The 21,222-nt window shown below is 46.4% G+C and overlaps 1 protein-coding gene across 1 annotated transcript; it reads left to right on the top strand.

The window, feature by feature from the left end:
* Positions 1-369: 369 nt before the first annotated feature.
* On the top strand, positions 370-19,554 carry irak1 (interleukin-1 receptor-associated kinase 1). The gene is made up of 15 exons (XM_061735725.1): positions 370-633; positions 2,498-2,665; positions 4,904-4,993; positions 8,845-8,939; positions 9,018-9,224; positions 10,404-10,468; positions 10,553-10,664; positions 10,778-10,899; positions 11,380-11,581; positions 11,799-11,867; positions 15,454-15,541; positions 16,137-16,231; positions 16,322-16,931; positions 17,376-17,474; positions 18,836-19,554. The coding sequence occupies exons 1-15, from the start codon at positions 522-524 to the stop codon at positions 18,907-18,909; spliced, it is 2,208 nt and encodes a 735-aa protein (XP_061591709.1). The 5' UTR covers positions 370-521; the 3' UTR covers positions 18,910-19,554.
* Positions 19,555-21,222: the final 1,668 nt, after the last annotated feature.

The following is a 21,222-nucleotide window of genomic DNA, read 5'->3' as shown; positions in this document are numbered from 1 at the left end:
AGTCTGGCTTCCCTGACTTTATCTCCAAAGCCTCTAACATGTGCTGTCCCTCTGATGTTCTCATTCCTGATCCTATCCAATCAGGTCACTCCCATAGAGAACCTCAGCATCTTCATCTCTGCTGCCTCCAGCTCTGCCTCAGGACAGTCTTTTCCTCACTGACATTGTCTGTAGACCAAACAGCATCGCTGGTCTCACCACAGTTGTGTACACCTTTCCTTTCATTTTAGCTGAAACTCTTTCGTCACACATCACACCTGACACTTTTCTCCACTATTTTCGAATCCACTATGAAGCTTTTATTTTGGCAGTTCGTACCGGAAGGGGCTCTTATTGTGTAAAGCCCCTGAACGATACGGGCGGAAGCGACGCAGAAACGGAACCTGTGGAGCGTCGGAGTTGACAAAGTTCAGTCACAGTGATTGTCACGGGTTGTGGAGTAGTTCTGGGGTGGTTCTGGGGTGTCCCGGAGCGCTCTGACCGCAGTTCAGTCCAGCGGAGCTCGGGTTCCGGGTGGAAACATGTCTGGGGAGGACGCGCGGGGGCAATTCCTGTACAACTTGCCCCCCTCTGTCCTGTGTGAGTTCTGCCGGGTCATGGACGGACTGTCAGACCTGGACTGGACCCGCTTCGGTAAGTCAGGATCCGAATCGGCGCTAGCTGCTAACGCCTAAAGCCTGAATTATGGTTCGGCGTTAAATCGAGTTTACGCCGTAGGGTACGGCGTAGGGTCCGCGGCGACGCGCTGCGTCTGCGCTGGTGTAACGCGGAACCATAAATCAGCCTTACGGACCGGGGGGCGGGGCTGCATGATTGCGTCACGGTGACGTGTAAGGGGCGTTTCCACAGGTGGTTCTGCTCACAAACACGTGTGTTGTATATATGTATACATATATATGTCTATGGTTCTGCTGAGGAACAATGACCTCTGACCCTTCAAACAGCTGGAACCAGTCAGTGTAACATGACTGTCAGTCACCTGCAGCACCTGAATGACTTGAGCGTGGGGGGTTAATATGGCAAAAATATCGTGATTTTTATTAATTTATTTTTTTACTTAAAGGAGCTTGAGGCCGGATTGTGGCAGGATTTATGATAAAAATCCGTATACATTTTAAGTTTTCTAGTAATAATGTCAGTAATAATGTTCCAAACCCAAAAGACTTGTTTCCTCTAGTGTATCTCTCCGTTGCCTTGAATGGGCTGTGTGCTGCAAAATGTGCTGCAATTCGGTCCCGAATTTCCCGCGCTGGGCTGCGGATGTGACGTCACATGACGCTGCATGCACGTTCTCCCCGTTCTCCCGTGCCGGCTTCATCTGACATTATTACTAGAAAACTTAAAACGTATACGCATTTTTTTTCATAAATCCCGCCTCAAGCTCCTTTTAAAATCACGATTTCAATTTTAGTACCACCCTGCTGCAGGGGGGCACCAACATGATCCACTAGGCGGTGCCCATCTCAGTTATTAATTATAAGTATCTCATAACCATCATTGTTCTCCATTGAGAGAGAGAGAGAGAGAGAGAGAGAGAGAAATTCAACACAGTGTTTTTGCTGAAACAGACGGAGCTACTGAATTGGCCGCTGCTGTCGTCAGCACCGGAAGTCCCCCCCCCCGCTGCTGTTTACATCTGTTTATATAGTCATCCCTGTAGTACACTAGTTAGCCATTGTGTCTGTGTCTCTCCTTTCTCTCTTCTTCATGCTCAAGGTTTTTTCCCTCCTAAAGTGGAGTTTTTACCTGCCGTTGTTTATGTCATAACTGATCGGGGGTCATGTTCTGGGTCTCTTGAAAGCTCCTGGAGATAACATGCGTTGCAGTTGATGCTATATAAATAAAATGTAATTGAACAGGATGGAACCTTTGGGAACTTCACATGCGATTTTGCTCAGATTAAAGTTACCTATTGACACAAAATACTTCCTGTTCTCCAAGTATGTTTTGAACCAGTTTAGGACAGGCCCAGAAAGACCCGCCATGTTCTCAAGTCGTATAGTAAAATATTGTGGTCAACTGTATCAAATGCAGCACTGAGATCCAGTAAACCTAAGACAGACATGTTTCCACCGTCTGTATTCAGATACAGTATACATCACGAAACATTTTGGTCAGAGAGTCTCAGTGCTGTGGTGCTGTCTATAACCTGGCTAGAAGGCATCATGGCAGATTAGATTAGATTATTTATTTATTGTACCCTTGGGTAAATTTTCAGTGAGTTATTACAGTTATTTTATGTTAAGTTATTGAGCTGCTCAAAAACTGCTTTTTCAATGATCTTACTTAAAAGTAGCTGCTCGCTTGAATGTGGTAACTAAGCTATGTGGTATCTCTTTGAATGTTTACCTAGTGTCTTTGCTTATTGGGATTCTCCTGCTCACTCTCTCAGTAGCTGTAGCTGGGACAGGAATTCTTACTGACAGAATTCCTGATCTTTGGTATGGTCAATATTTGTCAGCAAGTTGAAAATGGCTTGGTGCTTGTGTGCTTGCAGCCTCAGAGGTTCTCAGAGAGCAGACGCTGGTCCGATTGGCTGAGAGGGTGGACAGGCGGACCGACTATGTAATGAACCTATGGGGAAGCAGGAACGGCAGGGTTGGAGAGCTGGTTGACCTCCTGGAGTCACAGCAGTTGTTCAGGGCGAGAGACATTATCCTGAGCTGTAAGTTTATCTGTAACTGACCACCTGTCTGTAACTGTGACCACCTGTCTGTCTGTAACTGTGACCACCTGTCTGTCTGTAACTGTGACCACCTGTCTGTCTGTAACTGTGACCACCTGTCTGTCTGTAACTGTGACCACCTGTCTGTCTGTAACTGTGACCACCTGTCTGTCTGTAACTGTGACCACCTGTCTGTCTGTAACCTTGACCACCTGTCTGTCTGTAACTGTGACCACCTGTCTGTCTGTAACTGTGACCACCTGTCTGTCTGTAACTTTGACCACCTGTCTGTCTGTAACTGTGACCGTCTGTCTGTAACTGTGACCACCTGTCTGTCTGTAACCTTGACCACCTGTCTGTCTGTAACTGTGACCACCTGTCTGTCTGTAACTGTGACCACCTGTCTGTCTGTCTGTAACTTTGACCACCTGTCTGTAACTGTGACCACCTGTCTGTCTGTAACTGTGACCACCTGCCTGTCTGTAACTGTGACCACCTGCCTGTGACTGTGACCACCTGTATGTTTGTAACTGTGACCACCTGTCTGTCAGTAACTGTGACCACCTGTCTGTAACTGTGACCACCTGTCTGTAGCTGTGACCACCTGTCTGTCTGTAACTGTGACCCCCTGTCTGTAACTGTGACCACCTGTCTGTCTGTAACTGTGACCCCCTGTCTGTAACTGTGACCACCTGTCTGCCTGTAACTGTGACCACCTGTCTGTCTGTAACTGTGACCACCTGTCTGTCTGTAACTGTGACCCCCTGTCTGTAACTGTGACCACCTGTCTGTCTGTAACAGTGACCACCTGTCTGTAACTGTGACCACCTGTCTGTCTGTAGTTGTGACCACCTGTCTGTAACTGTGACCACCTGTCTGCCTGTAACTGTGACCACCTGTCTGTCTGTAGCTGTGACCACCTGTCTGTAACTGTGACCACCTGTCTGTCTGTAACTGTGACCCCCTGTCTGTAACTGTGACCACCTGTCTGTCTGTAACAGTGACCACCTGTCTGTAACTGTGACCACCTGTCTGTCTGTAACTGTGACCCCCTGTCTGTAACTGTGACCACCTGTCTGTCTGTAACAGTGACCACCTGTCTGTAACTGTGACCACCTGTCTGCCTGTAACTGTGACCACCTGTCTGTCTGTAGCTGTGACCACCTGTCTGTAACTGTGACCACCTGTCTGTAACTTTGACCACCTGTCTGCCTGTAACTGTGACCACCTGTCTGTCTGTAGCTGTGACCACCTGTCTGTAACTGTGACCACCTGTCTGTCTGTAACTGTGACCACCTGTCTGCCTGTAACTGTGACCACCTGTCTGTCGGTAACTGTGACCACCTGTCTGTCTGTAACTGTGACCACCTGTCTGTAACTTTGACCACCTGTCTGTCTGTAACTGTGACCACCTGTCTGTCTGTAACTGTGACCACCTGTCTGTCTGTAACTTTGACCGTCTGCCTGTAACTGTGACCACCTGTCTGTCTGTAACTGTGACCACCTGTCTGTCTGTAACTGTGACCACCTGTCTGTCTGTAACTGTGACCACCTGTCTGTAACTGTGACCACCTGTCTGTGTTGTAACTGTGACCACCTGTCTGTCTGTAACTGTGACCACCTGTCTGTGTTGTAACTGTGACCACCTGTCTGTCTGTAACTGTGACCACCTGTCTGTCTGTAACTGTGACCACCTGTCTGTCTGTAACTGTGACCACCTGTCTGTCTGTAACTGTGACCACCTGTCTGTCTGTAACTGTGACCACCTGTCTGTCTGTAACCTTGACCACCTGTCTGTCTGTAACTGTGACCACCTGTCTGTCTGTAACTGTGACCACCTGTCTGTCTGTAACTTTGACCACCTGTCTGTCTGTAACTGTGACCACCTGTCTGTCTGTAACTGTGACCACCTGTCTGTCTGTAACTGTGACCACCTGTCTGTCTGTAACTGTGACCACCTGTCTGTCTGTAACTGTGACCACCTGTCTGTCTGTAACTGTGACCACCTGTCTGTCTGTAACTTTGACCACCTGTCTGTCTGTAACTGTGACCACCTGTCTGTCTGTAACTGTGACCACCTGTCTGTCTGTAACTGTGACCACCTGTCTGTCTGTAACTGTGTCCACCTGTCTGTCTGTAGCTGTGACCACCTGTCTGTCTGTAACTGTGACCGTCTGTCTGTAGCTGTGACCACCTGTCTGTCTGTAACTGACCACCTTGATGTGTGTCCGCCTGCAGGGATGTCCAATGTAACCCTTCCGCGTCCTGCTGCTCCTTCTCTCTCCATGTTTGATCCTCCTCCCAAACCAGCTATGGCTCTACCCACAGGTAACACACACTCTCACACATAACAAACAATAAAAATCATCTGAAAATAATAGATCTTGGAATTGACAAATATGACTTCAGGCGGACAGTAGGCTTGGGCGAAATATCCAAATTTTGATACCGTCAAACTTCCTCCACATTTTACCCCGGTGTACGGTATTACCATGACTAATTAAAAATGATGACGTAAGCCTCAAGTGGTATTACCAAACCAAACACCAAACACTATTACTGAACAATAACAACATAACTTGCTTAATATTAACAACTTTTATTAACAACAAATGCAGCTTATAAAAAAAGTGCAAATACAACAGTCGTGCACAAATCAATTTGAGCGAGCCGGCGCTGTTATTTCAGTGCCGGCTCGCTCCTCTGCGGTGCCGACTTGACCTGCCGCTGCAGCGGGTCGTTTCTGCAGGAGGGATCCCAGAGACATCTTTTTTCGTGGGGGTTCGGGTTGTGCCTCTGTCTCTTGGATTCTGATTCCACTGCTGCTGGTGCTTGCCCCTCTAAGCTCACGATCTCAGCCTGTAATTCAGCCTTGATTTCAGCCAGTGCGTTATCATCAGTCTCATATCCTCCGCGGTAACGAGGGTCGAGGAAAGTGCACTTTCGCATTCATTTGCACACTGAATCAGATTCATACTTGGCCTCCAGCTTTTTTAGAATTGCAGTTTTTATTGACTTGAGTTTTTATTGAGTTCGAGGTCGTTTTCTTTTTTGACACCAAGTCACTCGGTGTGCGACTTGCCATCTTTCTCCCCCTCCCTCTCCCAGTGCGTCTCTCTCCCCTCCGCGCTTTCAGGTGATGACGTCATGGACTTTATGGAAAGTCTCAAAATGTAGGCTAAAACATATTCAACTATTTAAGTAAAACTGAAGATTCAACCACACATAAGTGCTACTGGACATGGAATCAATTTTAGGCATTAAATTACTTTTATTTGATATTTAATTGTTATCTCTTATATAAGTCCAATGCATTTTTTCATGACGGTATTGAAAATGATACCGCTGCTATTTTTAGACACCGACAGTATTAGGTATTACCGTAATACCGCCCAAGCCTGCGGACAGCGACATACAACTTTTTTCACTGTTAATGAAGTGAAAATGATTCAACAGCTTGTAGAGCCACATTCACCAGCAGGTAGATATTTTCTTCAGCAGCAGGAACCCTCAGTAGACGTCTCCTTCAGCAGCAGGAACTCTCAGCAGATGTTTCCTTCAGCAAGAACTCTCAGCAGATGTTTCCTTCAGCAAGAACTCTCAGCAGATGTTTCCTTCAGCAGCAGGAACCCTCAGTAGACAGTTCCTGTCTTCTTCATCAGAATCTCATGGTTCTGGTCCGTTCTTCTTTCCACCGTTGCTTCAGATCATTGAGGTTTTAGGACATTCACGTTTACACAGGTCTCTGAATGTCCACGACAGCAACATCAACCAGGTTCAGGTCTGGACACAAAAACAGTGCGTACGCAACTTTCTACGCCCACGGTCGGATGTTCAAAAAGTGACTTGAATGTGAAAAGTTGCGGTCCTTCACGCACACATCAAGTCTGGCGTACGCACATTTCTGAGGTTTTGTCCGTTGGCGACACTCACTGGTGATGCAGTGAAGTGCAGAATATGAGGAACCTGACGTCAACAATGAGTTCATTGCCACACGTGAAGAACACAGCAGTCCCCACATCACCAGATAAGTTACACAAGAGTGGAACTGCAACAATTTCACAATCAGCCACATGATCATATAAAGGTACCGGCTTGGTTGGTTGGTTGGAACGAACTGATGTGACTCAGCAGTACATGAATAACGTTTTTATTGAAAGTTTAGGCAACTTTCAGATTCTGATATCGAGTCGGCTGCAGGACTCCAGAGTGTTTCTCCCATGATGGAGGCTGGGACCCAGAACGGTCTCTCCTCCTGTGGATGCAACACTCCGAGTTAGAGCGACTTTGTTCTTTATTTCTAAGTTTATGTTGTTAACATTGTTATACTTATGAGAGAGGTGATCGCGAACAACCACAATGTGCAAGACTCAGTACACATGTACGTTGGGCTTAATCCGTTAGTAGTCTATAAAATACGCTTGACAATAAAGCTGAACGAGGAGCCGTTTTTCGTCCCACCTGGATTTGTCGCTAGAGAGGTCTGACAACTCGCCAAATAAAGTGTTGACGTGGCTAAGTTGGAACCACTGCGGCGGAGCCGGCAGGTAGAGCCCTGCGCAGGACTGTTTTTTTCATCCCGCTCCCGCTGCATTTCTGACCATTACCGCCCGCTCCCGCAGTGTTTACATCCGCTCCCGCAAAACTCGCCTTTTGCGCACGCATCAATTATGTGGTTATGGTTACAGCAACGAGAGTAGGTTGTGAGTGGCTCAAATAACACCAACAAATAACATAAAATAAACAATGTTAATGAATGAAACAAATTACTGTAATTTAACAAATGAATCGCTTAGCCATTACATTGCTGTAAAGGAAGAGAATGCTGCTGACCAACTGCGGTCCCAATCCCGTGCGTCTGTCCTCCAACATGCGCCCACAGACACTAAATGCAGTTTCTCCAAATATCTGACTGGCCTTGCTTTGTCTTTGTTTTGTAAAAACCTTGTTCTTGTTTGAGGTTCTTTTGCACGTCATTGATTTCCATCTGGTCGCTAGACTACATCCCGATCCCGCAGTGGTTTTTTTTTGGCCGCCCGCTTCCGCCCGCAGCAAAATTCAAACCGCCCAATCCCGCAAGATTTGTGTTGGACCCGGCGGGACCCAATCCCAATGCAGCCCTCTACCGGCAGGCCTGCCCAACCTGCTCCGGAGACACTCGTCACAGGTTGTCGTGGGTTGAGGGAGAAGCCAACAAGGCATGTCCCGGTGGGACATGCCTGGAACACCTCCCTAGGGAGGAGGGACATGCCTGGAACACCTCCCTAGGGAAGCGTCCAGGAGGCATCCGGTACAGATGCCCAAGCCACCTCAGCTGACTCCTCTCAATGTGAAGGAGTAGCGGCTCGACTCCGAGCTCCTCCCGGGTGACCAAACTCCTCACCCTATCTCTAAGGGAGCGTCCAGCCACCCTGCGGAGGAAACTCATCTCGGCCGCTTGTATCCGCGATCTTGTCCTTTCGGTCACTACTAGTTCATGACCATAGGAAGCTCTCGATTTACCGGTCAATCTACGCCCCTACCCTCACCTATGGTCTATGGTAATGAACATAAAAATATTTTTTTTTTAAAAAGAAAAACACAAAAAAAACTCCCACAGGGAACAAAAAAACCTTCCTCACAGGGAACTCAAAAATCACAGGGAGAAAAAAAACACCAGCAAACCACTAACAAACTAACCAACAAAGCTCAAAGAGTTAACAAAACGAACCAGCAGTGAACAACTCTCAGCCCCGCTCTTTAACCTCCTGATGAGCTGACGAGCTGCAGGTGTGGCTCACAGCGCGACTCCACTATCTGCCGACGCGCGCCCGGCTCGTGCTCGTCACCACGCGCGCAGCTCCTCGCCACGCCGGCGCCGACTCCGCGCTCATATATTTCATATATCATATATTTTAGGAAAGCCCCACCCGGCCATGGTAGATAGGTTACACGGCACTGTTGACGTTTTTTCCCTGCCGGCTCTGCTCTTCCCGCTCTGTTCACTTGCACATTACGTGACCAGATCATGTGACTGGTCAAATCGCAGCCTTTGCGGTTAGAAAATCTCGTTTTATCACATTGCGATATTATCGCAAATGCAATTAATAGTTCAGCCCTAATAAGAATCGTTGCCACGACGATTCATCATGCAGCTGTATAATGAACCAACCAATCACACCCTTCCCTCTAACCTTCAGTTGATTACTCAGTCAGCGAAGAAAGGGGAAGTCTGCTGCCTGGACCTGCCCCCCCACCTGATGATCTCATATCAAGGAATCAGCAGCCACCTCAGGTAACAAAACACACACACACAACCACAGGATCAATAATCAGATAAAGTTTACCGACCGCTGGAATCATTCTTCAACAGGAAGTCCGGCCTGATGAGGTCATGCCTCCTCACCCTCCAGCAGCAGCGAGCTGCTGCAGCAGCACCGTCATGTGCTGGTCGTATGAAGAGGTGCATGCTGGGACACGGGGCTTCTCCTCAGCCCTGCAGGTGGGGGAGGGGGGTTTCGGCATCGTGTACAAAGCAACTCTCCATCATGTGGACTGCGCCGTCAAGAGGCTCCGACAGGTCAGCCGATCACTGAGACACAGACAAGGTGCTTACAGACAGCGAGAACGGGTGCCATACAAACACAGGCCGAACTCCTTCAGAACCAGAACCAGGAAGGGGCCTATCTGCCCTGCCCTGACCCTTGAGATGACAGGATAGACTCACAGGGGTAGCGGGGTAGTGCAGTGTTTCCAAGTTCTCCCGGTGATGTGGGTTCTACAGGTTAGTCCTCCTGTGGTCCAAAAACACAGTCATTAGGCGGTCGTAGATTTTAAAATGTGTGTAGACGGTAGGGGTGGGTTAAAAATATCGATATATCGATATTTTAATCGATATACATGTGTAAGAACGGTTATCGATATTTTTTTATCCCGATTTTTTTTTTTTCCCCCATTTTATCACCCAGTGCTCCTACCTAAGTCAGTCCTGGGCATTGCTTCCTCTACCAACCCCGGGAGCCCCTACACTGAGCTCAAGTCTCCTCCTTACTTGAGGAGTGAGCAGGCTGCTTCTGTTCACCAGTCAGGGTGGGGCGCTACCGTGCCCATCCCTTCCATTGCCAAAGCAAAGTTGGAATTGTAACTAGAATATAGAGATCGAATCGTATTGAATCGTATCGACTTGAGACCTAGTGTATCGGAATCGTATCATATCAGGATGCCCAGCTCTAGTAGACGGACAGTCTAAACTGACCGCTGGGGTCCGGATCCGGACACACGGCTCATCCGCCGACTGCTGGGGTCTTTTGTTTTGTTTTTGTGAGTGGGAGCTGGAGTTTCACGAAGGAGGTTCAACATACTCTGAGTTTCTACAGTTGATGACTTCACACAGGTGGCCACCATCGCTTTAGCTGCTTGGCACTATTTTGACGTCACAGTCGTGTGCGTCCGTGTTCACGTTTTCTAACCAGTTACTGAGTGTTGGAGAAGTTCTCGGCTGCAGCTTGAGCAGAAGTCCTCTGGACTTCTTCTGGTTCGTGAAGACGTCCCAGCTGTCTTCTGGAGCTCGTCTTCAGCCCCCGCTGACTGGCCAAGTTTTCAGATGCTGTTGGACCACAGACCTGGAACATCTTTAAAAACTGGAAACATGGCTACAGGCAGGCATGGGAACACCTGGAACGCTGTCTGAAAGCACCTTCACTCATTGGCTGTTGTCTCAGACAGGAAGTAAAGTATGATGTGTTGTTGCTGGTGACAGGACTCCGAGATCGACTGGTCTCAGCTGAGGAGGAGCTTCCAGACAGAAGTAGAGAAGTTGTCAAAGTGAGTCTCTTAACCACACCGTCAGAGTGGACACGCGACACCCGAGACTGACGTGTGTGTGTGTTTGTGTGTGTGTTTTGTCAGGTTCAGACATCCAAACATTGTGGATCTGCTCGGTTTCAGTGAAGGAGGAGGGTCGATGTGTTTGATTTACAAATTCATGGAGAACAGATCACTGGAGGACCAACTACACAATGTAACACACACACACACACACACACGCACACACACTCACACACACGCACACACACTCTCACACACACACACACACACACACGCACCACCAACACGCATGTGTGTATGTTTCAGGAGCGTGCCTTGCTGCCGTGGCCTCTCAGACTCGGCATTGTTCAAGGAGCAGCCGCGGCGCTGCAGTTCCTGCACTTCCCCCCCGCAGGTCAAGAACCGCTGATCCACGGAGACGTGAAGAGGTCAGCTATCATCACACAAACATGTGACTGATTTTTGATCAGCCTGATCATTTTTATCAATAGCTAACGAGTTTCTCGTGACACAGTGGTCAGAAGACACATGAGTCAGTAGAACCATTTTAATCATACAACCCACGATGCCACACACACATTCAGCACTTCCCATGACAACCATATTCACCAGAACACATTAGCAGAGAACCGTACTAGTAAACTATGCTACCAACACCAGCCTGTTAGCAGTTAAACCCACGGATCTAAACTCAACTGTGATGAGCAAGGTGAGAGAGCAGGGAGGTTTCCTGCACAGAGGCCAAAGCAGCAGAATATTTGTTCCATGCAGCAGGAGTGCAGAATGATGGAGGTGAACCGAAGACGGGTGACACAAACGTGGTCCGACTCAGTTTAGTTTATAATATTTTGGAGTTCTCACCCCTTTATGCATTTTTATTACAGTGTTATGTCTGTCTGTCTCTGCAGTTCCAACATCCTTCTGGACCAGCACCTAGAAGCGAAGCTGTCAGACTTCGGTCTGGCACGGTACGTGCCGAAACCCAATCCAAGTCAGACGACATCTGTTGGCAAAACAGCGACAGTCAGAGGCACTCTGGCTTACCTGCCCGTTGAATATACGAGGAAGAGAGAGCTGTGCACCGCTGTGGATGTCTACAGTTTTGGAGTGGTGAGGCTCTGCAGGGTCTGATGGGAAATGAAGTCTGTTAGAGAGATCTGGTAGTCCGCCAAGAACAGGAAGAGGTTCAGGATGCAGTTTTTCTGCTAATTCCTGGCAAGACTGGGAATGTATTGAATGTGGACTTGTTAAACTGAACTTTCTGACCAGTGACAGGATGGATAGGCATGCACTGCAAGGGTTTTTATATGTTCTGGGTGTGTTTCAGGTGCTGCTGGAGGTGCTGACAGGCCGTCGAGCTCTGGAGAAGGACAAAGGGTCCAAAGAGAGATTCCTGGTGAGAACACACACCTGGGGCCTCATGTACAAAGAGTGTGTGGATTTCAACGTGAATCCGTGCGTGGAATTCTTGCGTACGCAAAAAAAATAATCAGATTCTCAAAACGGTGCGTTCGCCCAAATCCACGCACGTTTCTTTGAACATCACAATCAACATGGATTTGAGCGCACATGCAGGAGCACAACTCTCCGCCATGTTTCCTCCCTCAAGTAGATATATTTGAATACGATAATGAGGATAATTATCCATTAAAAACCGCTCATCTTAACAAGGAACTTGCAAAAACAAGTAAAAAAATTAAAAACAAATCTGCTGTGAGCTGGAGACAGTCCTGTCAAAAGGTTGAGGCCTGGAAAAAATAATTTATTTGGGGGCATTTCTTCCGATTTAAGCTGCATTGCATTATGGGGATTGTTGTTCTTTGCTTTGTGTTGCGTTCCGTGAAGAGTTGTGGTTTTATTATGATCGTAAGGATTTGTGAATGTTTATGGGCAGCGTTAGTGCATCATTACACTCTCCTTTTCTTGTTTGTATTGTAAGAACCGACACCAGAACTTAAGTTGGTGGATGAAAAACGGCTCCTCGTTCCGCTTTACTGTCACGCGTATTATATACTGACAGATTAAGACCAATGTGCACGTGTATTGAGTCCTACACATTGTGGATCACCTCTCTTATAAGCAATGTGAACAATATAAACTTATATTTAAAACATGAAGCATCACAATCTGATTCCTCCGCTGCAGAAATAAAGACAGATTTTGCCAACGGGATTATCGAGGTGCAAACGTGAGAAATAAAGAACAAAGTTGCTGTAACTCTGAGTGAACATGAGAGACCGGTCTGGGTCCCGGTCCATCACTGGAGAAACACTTTCTGGATCTGCAGCACCTGCAGCCGACTCGATATCAGACTCTTAAAGTCGCGTAAACATCAGTTCGTACCAACCAACCTTTCCATGACATCTTGGTTTTATTTTAAAAGACAAGTTTTTCTGTCCAGACTCAGTTATGGGATGTTTTAGGATCTGGTTTTAATCTCCAGTATTCGTCCCATACGGTCGTCATGGTGACTGACAGATGTCCGACCTGTAGCAGCTCCCGCTGAAAGCATCATGTTGGTCTGAACCGGAGCAGCTGGTCCAGTTCAGGGCAGAGATCCAGGAGGATCCTCTTGGTACCTAAACCAGCTGATGGTCCAGTCTTAGTCCTGGACCAGCAGATCGCTGTGCTCTGATGCATCAGCAGGTTCCTCTAACGGAGCCAAGGCTTCTGTTGGGATTTGCTGGTTCCATCGTTGAGCTCCTGCCTTTAGTTGTTTGTTCAGATCATGTGGTTGATTGTGAAAGTGTTTCAGTTCCACTCATGTGTAACTCATCTGGTGATGTGGGGACTGTCGTGTCCTTCATGTGGTCGTGAACTTATTGTTGACGTCACGTTTCCTCATATTCTGGACTTCATCATCACCAGTGAGTGTCGCCAACAGACAAAACCTCAGAATTGTGCGTACGCCAGACATGATGTGTGCATGAAGGACCGCAACTTTCCACGATCAAATCACTTTTCAAACATCCGACCATGAGCGTAGAAAGTTGCGTACGCACGTTTTTTGTGCGCCACACGTTTTGTACATGAGGCCCCTGCTCTTAAGTTTGAGTCATTGGATGAGTTGTGTTTACCAGAGCCTGGGTCTGTTGGTCTGGTTCAGTCTGGTCTAGTCTCTACTGATCAAATCATGGTCGAATCATGGACCACCTCTGGTTTTTGATAACGTGATTCCTCTACATGTAGCATTTATCTTCATTTACCTCCAGGTTAAAATGTCCAACTTTACACCAGAAATTAACACATTTGCTGCGTTTTCCCCTTTGTCTGCATAAAATATTAATGGTTAATACCAAGTTTGGTAAAACCCAAAAGCCACGTACATATGCATTTAAATCTCGCATTCTGGACCTTTTGTTAAGGTTTGAACATACAAGCTGCAAGGCCGGATAGGAGAGCATTACAGCAGTGGTGGCGGGATATAACCAGGACCTGTACCAGGTGTTGAGCTGCATATCGAATCAGGTTCTGTTTTTGAAGGTTGTAGAGGGCAAAGTGGCACAACCGGGACACTGAGGCAACGTGGTCAAAGTAAAATAACTGGTCATCAAATGTGATACCCAGGTTCTGTGTAGCCTTTGTGGGAGTGACGCGTGTAGATGTGATTTATTTTGATATTGATGCTGTATGAGAGATGGGCAGGGATAACCAGAACTTCAGACAGGTCAGAGAGGCAAGCTGAGCTCCGTGCAGAGATTGTGGGGGCGTCCGTTTGGAATGAAGGTAGAGTTGTGTATCGTCGGCATAGCAGTGTTGAATAATCTGGTCCAGAGAGTTGTGTATATGACAAAGAGAAGGGGCCCAAGTACCAAGCCTTGGGACACCCACGTGGAAAGGTTATGTAATGAAGAGGTTTTCCTTTGCCATGACACTTTTTGTTTCAGCATGCGGATATGTGAATTATACCAGGGAGTCCACCTTAAATCAGGCTCCAGTTATAAACCACAACACCTAGGCTGCTCATACTGTACCTGAAGCTTGATGGCTTAAACCAGCATTTCCTTATAATCAAAATGTAAAAACCAAACTTTAATAACCAACACTTCATTGCCACAATTTCCCCAATAACACTTTTTTTTAGATGCTTTTAATCTCCGATATATTAAAGCCAAATCTGAAACATCTGGTGAAAGTTCAAGTTTGGTTCTTCCTCTTCGTTGATGTTTTTATCGGTTTTCTGTTTTCTTTCGGCTTTCCTGTCCCTCACGAGGATCTGCTGAAGTTCACAACTGGTCACACCCACATAGAAAACCACACCCCTTCATTTGAATATAAGAGCCCTGAAATAAAAGCGGCAATGTAAAATAAAGGTCTCATAAAATACATGAATGTGGCATCATAAAATAAGACTATTGATATAAAATAAAAGTATCAGGAAATTAATAATTATACCATCATAATATTTAAATTGTCATGAAATAATTAGGTTGGCATTTGAACATTTTCCATTCCATTTTCCATATTTATTAATTTCAGGTTTTATTTCTTTATTAATGACTGGACGTAGTGGACGGTCTGTAGTTTATCTAACACATCCACAAAGTTGCACCCTGTTCCCAGGGGACGGTGTATAACAACCACACACCATAACAACGTTTTAATATAGGTCTCGTTGATTCTACTAACAGACCATCGTGACTGGTTGTGGCTTGGTCTGCAAGGGTCCAAGGAAGAGGATCAACTAACAAAACAACATTTTAAGCTGGAGATCTTGTTAATAATCTTCACTGGTAGGGCCCCGGCTCCTCTGGTAAGTATCCTCCGAAGGAGCTGGGAGCCACAGCAGATCTTTTTAGGATCTTTCCAAGTGGAAGTCCGCTGGAACCCCCAGCCACACAGTTCATGACACTGACGGAAACAGGTCTAAGACAGCCAGGTGACGGGGGTCCCAGGGGAGTTCTGCTTGTCCGGGAGCTCTGTTAGACCTGACTGAGCCATCGCTGCTGTGATGTCAGGCTCATTGTGGTTCTGGATTGCAGAAGGATCTGGTGGAGGAGGTGGAACAGCAGCCTAACAGTTCCTCTGCAGAGGCGTGGAGGAGACAACTGGACCGACGGCTGACGGAAGGTCAGTGTACTTAGATCAGGGGTCGGCAACCCACGGCTCTAGAGCCGCATGCCGATCTTTAGCGCCGCCCTAGTGGCTCCCTGGAGCTTTTTCAAAAATGTTTGACCTTTTTTTCTTTTTTTTCTTCTTTTTTTCCTTTTTTCTCTTTTTTTCTTCTTTTTTTTTCTTTTTTTTCCCCTTTTTTTCTCTTTTTTTGTTCCTTTTTCCTTTCCCTTTTAATCTCGACATTTCGACTTTCTTCTCGACATTTCGACTTTTTTCTCGACATTTTGACTTTTTTCTCGAGATTGTACTTCAACATTAATCTCAACATTTCAACTTTTTTCTCGAAGTGCATAATGAAAAAAAATAAATCTCCCCCCAGTTATAACTAATATAGAAACATGCAGCATGTGTTTTCTACATTCTAAGGCTTATACGAGACTTTTCATTTTTTGGGGCTCCAGACATATTTGTTTTTTGTGTTTTTGGTCCAATATGGCTCTTTCAACATTTTGGGTTGCCGACCCCTGACTTAGATGGACATCAGATCAGGATATGTGTGTTACTGATGTCTGCTCTTGTCTCACTTGTCACATGCTGGTTCCGCCCACAGGGGGCAAAGTCGAGCCTGCCGGCAGCCTGCAAGTAGCAGCTCTGGCCTGCAGGAGCCTACACAGTCGGAGGAAGGAGAGACCAGACATGAGTCAGGTCTGAAGCACCACTCTGGATCCCGGGGCCTTTTCAGGTGCCCATCACGGCTCCTCTTTAGTTTCTCACCTCAGTGTTTTTTTGTCTCAGGTGCTTGGTGATCTCCAGAATATCAGCAGTGTTGTGAAGAAGACCCCCTCCAGACCCCCGTCCCTCCCCAGACCTCCCTGCTGTCTGGAATCCAGTGTGGAAGCTGTCTCTGAGCAGCTGTCCAAACTGGGACCCCTGGAGCAGACGTGCCAACCCTCCCAGATCTCCTCTTCTTCTTCCTCCTCTTCTTCTTCCTCCTCTTCTTCCTCCTCCTCTTTCTGTGCCCTAACCCCTCCTCACCCACTCCATTCCTTCTCCATGTCCCCCCTCTCCTCCTCCTTCGTTGGCCCGTGTGAAACAGATGAGAGTCGAGGATTCTCCCAGTACGAACTCCATCTCCAGGCTAATGGAACTAATGGGACCAGATGCAGAGACCAGTACCAGAGTCCAGCTGGGCCCCCACAGTCCATGTGCAGCCAGCCCTCTGTGCCCACCGAGGACCAATACAACTTCCCTCCCCAGCCCAACAGAACCACTTACAGTTCTGGGCCCAGGTCCTGCACCGGGGCCACAGGGACTTCCCCCACAGGACCAGACACTAGAACCACAGCAGGACTGAACCAGTTCTCCCCTGCGGGGTCGCTGCAGTCTACATCACCTGGGCCCTCAGGTAAGTCACCAACTGGCTAATAAAGGTGTTCAGGTGTTCCCCAGCATAGCGGTGGGCTGTTACAATGCCCAACGGACCTCTGGAAGCAATGACAACATCATTCATGAAGCTTTCCTCAGTGTAAAGGGGTCAACGTCCTTCGTGCGTGGAAGGAAATATTTCAGTATTTTTCATATAACATTCCGGTGGTCACAGTTATTATCAACAATATTATAAAGTGATTTTTGTCTTGAACCAGGCCTAGGAAGCTCAAAACAAGGACTAGTAGAAGTAAACCAGGACTAGCACAACTGAAACCAGGACTAGTAGAACTGAACCAGGACTAGCATTGCTGAAAAAGGACTAGTACAGTCTGAACCAGGACTAGTAGAACTGAACCAGAACTATTTGCGCTGAAACCAGGACTAGTGGAGCTGAAAACTCTTCTGTTTCCTGTCTGATCAGTGCACGTAAACCCCAGCAAACAGCGCCTGCTGGAGAAGAAGACCCAGTACGAGGAAGGCCGGATCAGAACGCCTGAGCTGCTGTCCTCTGATGACCTCTGTACGTTAAACCCTCAGTTTTATCTTCTCATCTCAGATATCGTTTTTCTGTTGTTTTAATCCCATCAGGGTCCAAGCAAATACGGAGCTGGAAGAAACTGTCTTTGATGTCGTTGGCGGCATTATTACATGATGATTTACATTTCATGTTGCTCAGTTCTCAGGAAAAGACTAGATTATGAGACCATGTGAAAAATCCCAAACCATTTTTTTTTTTTTATTAACCTCTTGAATCCGGCCCTCTGTCTCTTTGTAAACAGTATTAACCCAACATATTTCATGTTTTTAATCTATTATCTTTTTTAGCGTTAGTGTTTTTTCGTATCTGCAACACATTTAAAAGTGTAGGACATTAAAGTTATTGTCATTCTCCAATGTTTCCTTTACACAACATTTAAGACATTATGTCCCATTGACAGCCTCAGGTAGGACTTTGGTTTTCCTGCAACTATGTTCAGTGTGGTGGTCACAGCTTTCTAGATCCTCCAACATCCTCCTCTGGGGACAGATCAGGACTGTACCCTCGTCATGTCTCATAACGTGTCCAGAATGGGCTTTAAATTGTCATGTTCAAATATACGTGGACATCCTCTGGTCTAAAATCTCAGTAAACCTCGTTTTCCTTAATTCTTCATCATGGAGGACGGAATGAACCTTGATCCAGCCGCAGACATCCCAGAGCCTCCGGCTGGAACGTCTGAAGGAGAGATTTACAACCAAACTCAAAACAAACGCATGACCTGCTGAACTAATGTGCAGCTTAGTGTACGAAATAGGAGTACAGCTGACTGTGTGTGTGCGTGCGTGTGTGCGTGCGTGCGTGCAGGCATGGGTGTGTGTGTGGGATGCATGTCGGCTGTACCAGACTAATGGACAGCTCCCTCGTGGCTCATCAGCTTTATTCCTCTGTAGTTGCACCAAGTCTGCACGTCTTGTTCTTAAAGATCGGCACCAGCACACTTCTCCCTCACTACTTCTCACTCTCTAAGACGTTGTTGTATGTCCAAGTCAAAACCTCTGTCCCTCCTCTCCCAAACACTTCCACACCTCCACAGGTGCTTCATCAGGACCAACTGTTTTCATCGTCTTAATCTTGTCAATCGTCTTGTTGTCCAGTCTTGTCTTATGTCTTGATTTGTCTCAAGTCCAGTCTTGTCTTTACTTGTCCTTTGTTGTGTGTATGATTCATCATCTCCCATGTCTCTACTTGTCTCTAACTGTCTCTAATCTCATCATATCTCTCGTCTCATCTTGTGTCTTGTCCACTCGTCTCTCGTCTTGTGTCTTGACTCATATTGTATGTAATTTGAATGGTTGGTACTGGTTTGGAGTTCTGACTCAGTCTGTCTTTTTGTTGGTCAGATGGAGATTCTGTGGACATCAGAGGACCGGAGGAGAGCGATGACTTGGACTACCTTCCTGCCAAACACACCTGACACGGTTCTGTTGTCAAAGGGTGGACTCTTTCTAACGTATCAGAACTGCAGGCCCTCTGTACTGCTTCAGATTTTGCTCTGAAACCCTGAAGAGCAGCAGCCGATTGAGCCGGGTCTTGGACTGGAACCCGTCACCAGTATTTATTCACTCGTATTAACCGACTCCCAAACACCTTTTCCTTCATGTCATTAAACACCAAGCCAGTACAGACCTTTCACAGCTTCAGTCAGGTGTCTTGTTGACTGACCACCAGACAACTAATCAGTCATCCCGGGAACCAAGAAACGACCAAGCGACCGTGTAACCAACGCATGTTCGCCCCAGATCCTGTATTTGAACACTTTTACCACATCGCCTGTACCGGTATTTCCTGGTTTTAATAAAAGATATTTTTCTGGTTTTCTAAAACAAACACTGAGAGTGAAACTTGTTCCTAGAGCTGTTTTATTTATTCATCTCTGAAAACAAACTGAAACGTGGACACCAGCAGAGACTCGAAGGTTTTCTGCCGGGCGCGGTGTACAGGATAATCGGCCTGAATGTATGGCGCAGGGCCATAATGCTTGTTGACGTCACAGCCCCAACGACTACGGTTCTGAAGGGTAGGGTTAGTATGAAAACCACCTGAGAGTCCACGCCAGACCCCAGCTGGACAAGGGTGCATGTAGGACCAGCTGCTGCCAGCTGTTCTGGGTGATCCGGCCTCATCCTGAACCTGCCCAGAACCGTGCAGTTGACATCTGGAAGAATGATCATCTGTTAAGTCCTCATTCACTGAACGTAGAAGGCTCCTAGAGCGTCCAGGGAGCTCTAGGAGCAAAGTGATGGTGCTTGCATAGAGCTGTCAATCATAAAACCTTACCCCTAATTGTACATAGATTTGTGGTTTAGGTTGAAGAGGATGGAAGGAGAAGAGGAGGGGAGAGGTTTAAGAGTACAGTAGTCCACTCCAAGACTAGACTTCAGAAGACCATTCCAAACTACAAGTGATTCCACACCAGAACCAAAGAACCACACAAGAAATGAATAAGCGCGTGGACGGTCTTGTCCTTGTACTTCGGACCAAAATTAAACAAATGAAATAAAACACCAAGTCCCCCCCAGGCAGCACGGTGAGCCCATACCCGGGTCCGGCCATCAGTCCCTCCAATGGTCCCCCCGGCCCAGGCCGAATGGGGGAAACATGGGTGTAGGAAGACCTCACTCCTGCCCCCTGGTGATGAGTGTGTGTGGGTGACTAATGCGGTTAAAACAGGGAGAGGGAGGTCAGGGCACCATTGACAGTGGCCCCCCCTCCAAAGACCCTATGTGCAAGTGTCCTTGTTAGGTGTATATCTTTTTCAGAACCAGAACCAAGCAAGGTGAGGCAGCGTTCAGTTATTCTGCTCTTCACTGGTGGAACAAACTTCCTGTAGACCTGAGGTCTGCTCCAACTGTCAGCTCCTTTAAATCAGGCTTAAAACATTACTGTTTACTGAAGCATACTCCTAAATTAAATACTTACCAGCTGTACTCTACTGCCTTTATTTTTAACAACTTGTGCTTTTTATTATTTTACCTCTTTTCTTATCATTTTATTTCATTTTATTTGTTATTTAAGCATTCTCTTAAATTAAATACTTTTTGAAAACCGCGTGAAATTATGGATAAGCCCTGAATTAAGGCATTGTGATGTATAATTGTCAAATTGGTTTGATTCACCACACGAATCGGCACAGATTACTTTCTAATACTGTATTTGACACGGTCTTTGTACGTTTTGACCGTATAGAAACGTAATTCTCGTCATTTGTGTGAAATAAGACCTCGAAACAGGCATTGTGGCATAGAATTGTCAAATTGGGTTAATTCACCGTTGGAATTGTTACAGATTACTTTTGTAATACTGTATTTGACCCGGTCTTTGTACGTTTTGACCGTATAGAAACTTAATTCTCGCCAGTAAACGTAAACGTAATTAAGAATGAGATGTGTACCTGCTGTACTCTACTGCCCTTACTTTTTAACAACTTGTGCTTTCTATTATTTTACCTCTTTCATTCATCATTTTATTTAATCTTATTTATTATTTATGTTTTAAGTGTGTCTTGCCGCTTTAAATGTTGATGTAAAGCACTTTGAATTACCTTGTGTTGAATTGTGCTATACAGGACTGTCTCAGAAAATTTGAATATTGTGATAAAGTTCTTTATTTTCTGTAATGCAATTAAAAAAAAAAAAAAAAAAAAAAAGTCATACATTCTGGATTCATTACAAATCAACTGAAATATTGCAAGCCTTTTATTATTTTAATATTGCTGATTATGGTTTAC

Source organism: Cololabis saira, chromosome 12 (assembly GCF_033807715.1).
Source record: "Cololabis saira isolate AMF1-May2022 chromosome 12, fColSai1.1, whole genome shotgun sequence".
NCBI lineage: Eukaryota > Metazoa > Chordata > Actinopteri > Beloniformes > Belonidae > Cololabis > Cololabis saira.
The sequence above is the reverse complement of the archived record's forward strand: the minus strand, read 5'-3'. Positions and strand labels throughout refer to the sequence as shown.

Bases quoted from the DNA above. Each gene is read 5' to 3' on its own strand.
- irak1 (XM_061735725.1), top strand. From the start codon at position 522: ATGTCTGGGGAGGACGCGCGGGGGCAATTCCTGTACAACTTGCCCCCC. The intron at 16,232-16,321 runs GTCTGAAGCACC...TTTTTGTCTCAG, and splicing joins AGAGACCAGACATGAGTCAG to GTGCTTGGTGATCTCCAGAA. The intron at 17,475-18,835 runs GTACGTTAAACC...TTTGTTGGTCAG, and splicing joins GCTGTCCTCTGATGACCTCT to ATGGAGATTCTGTGGACATC.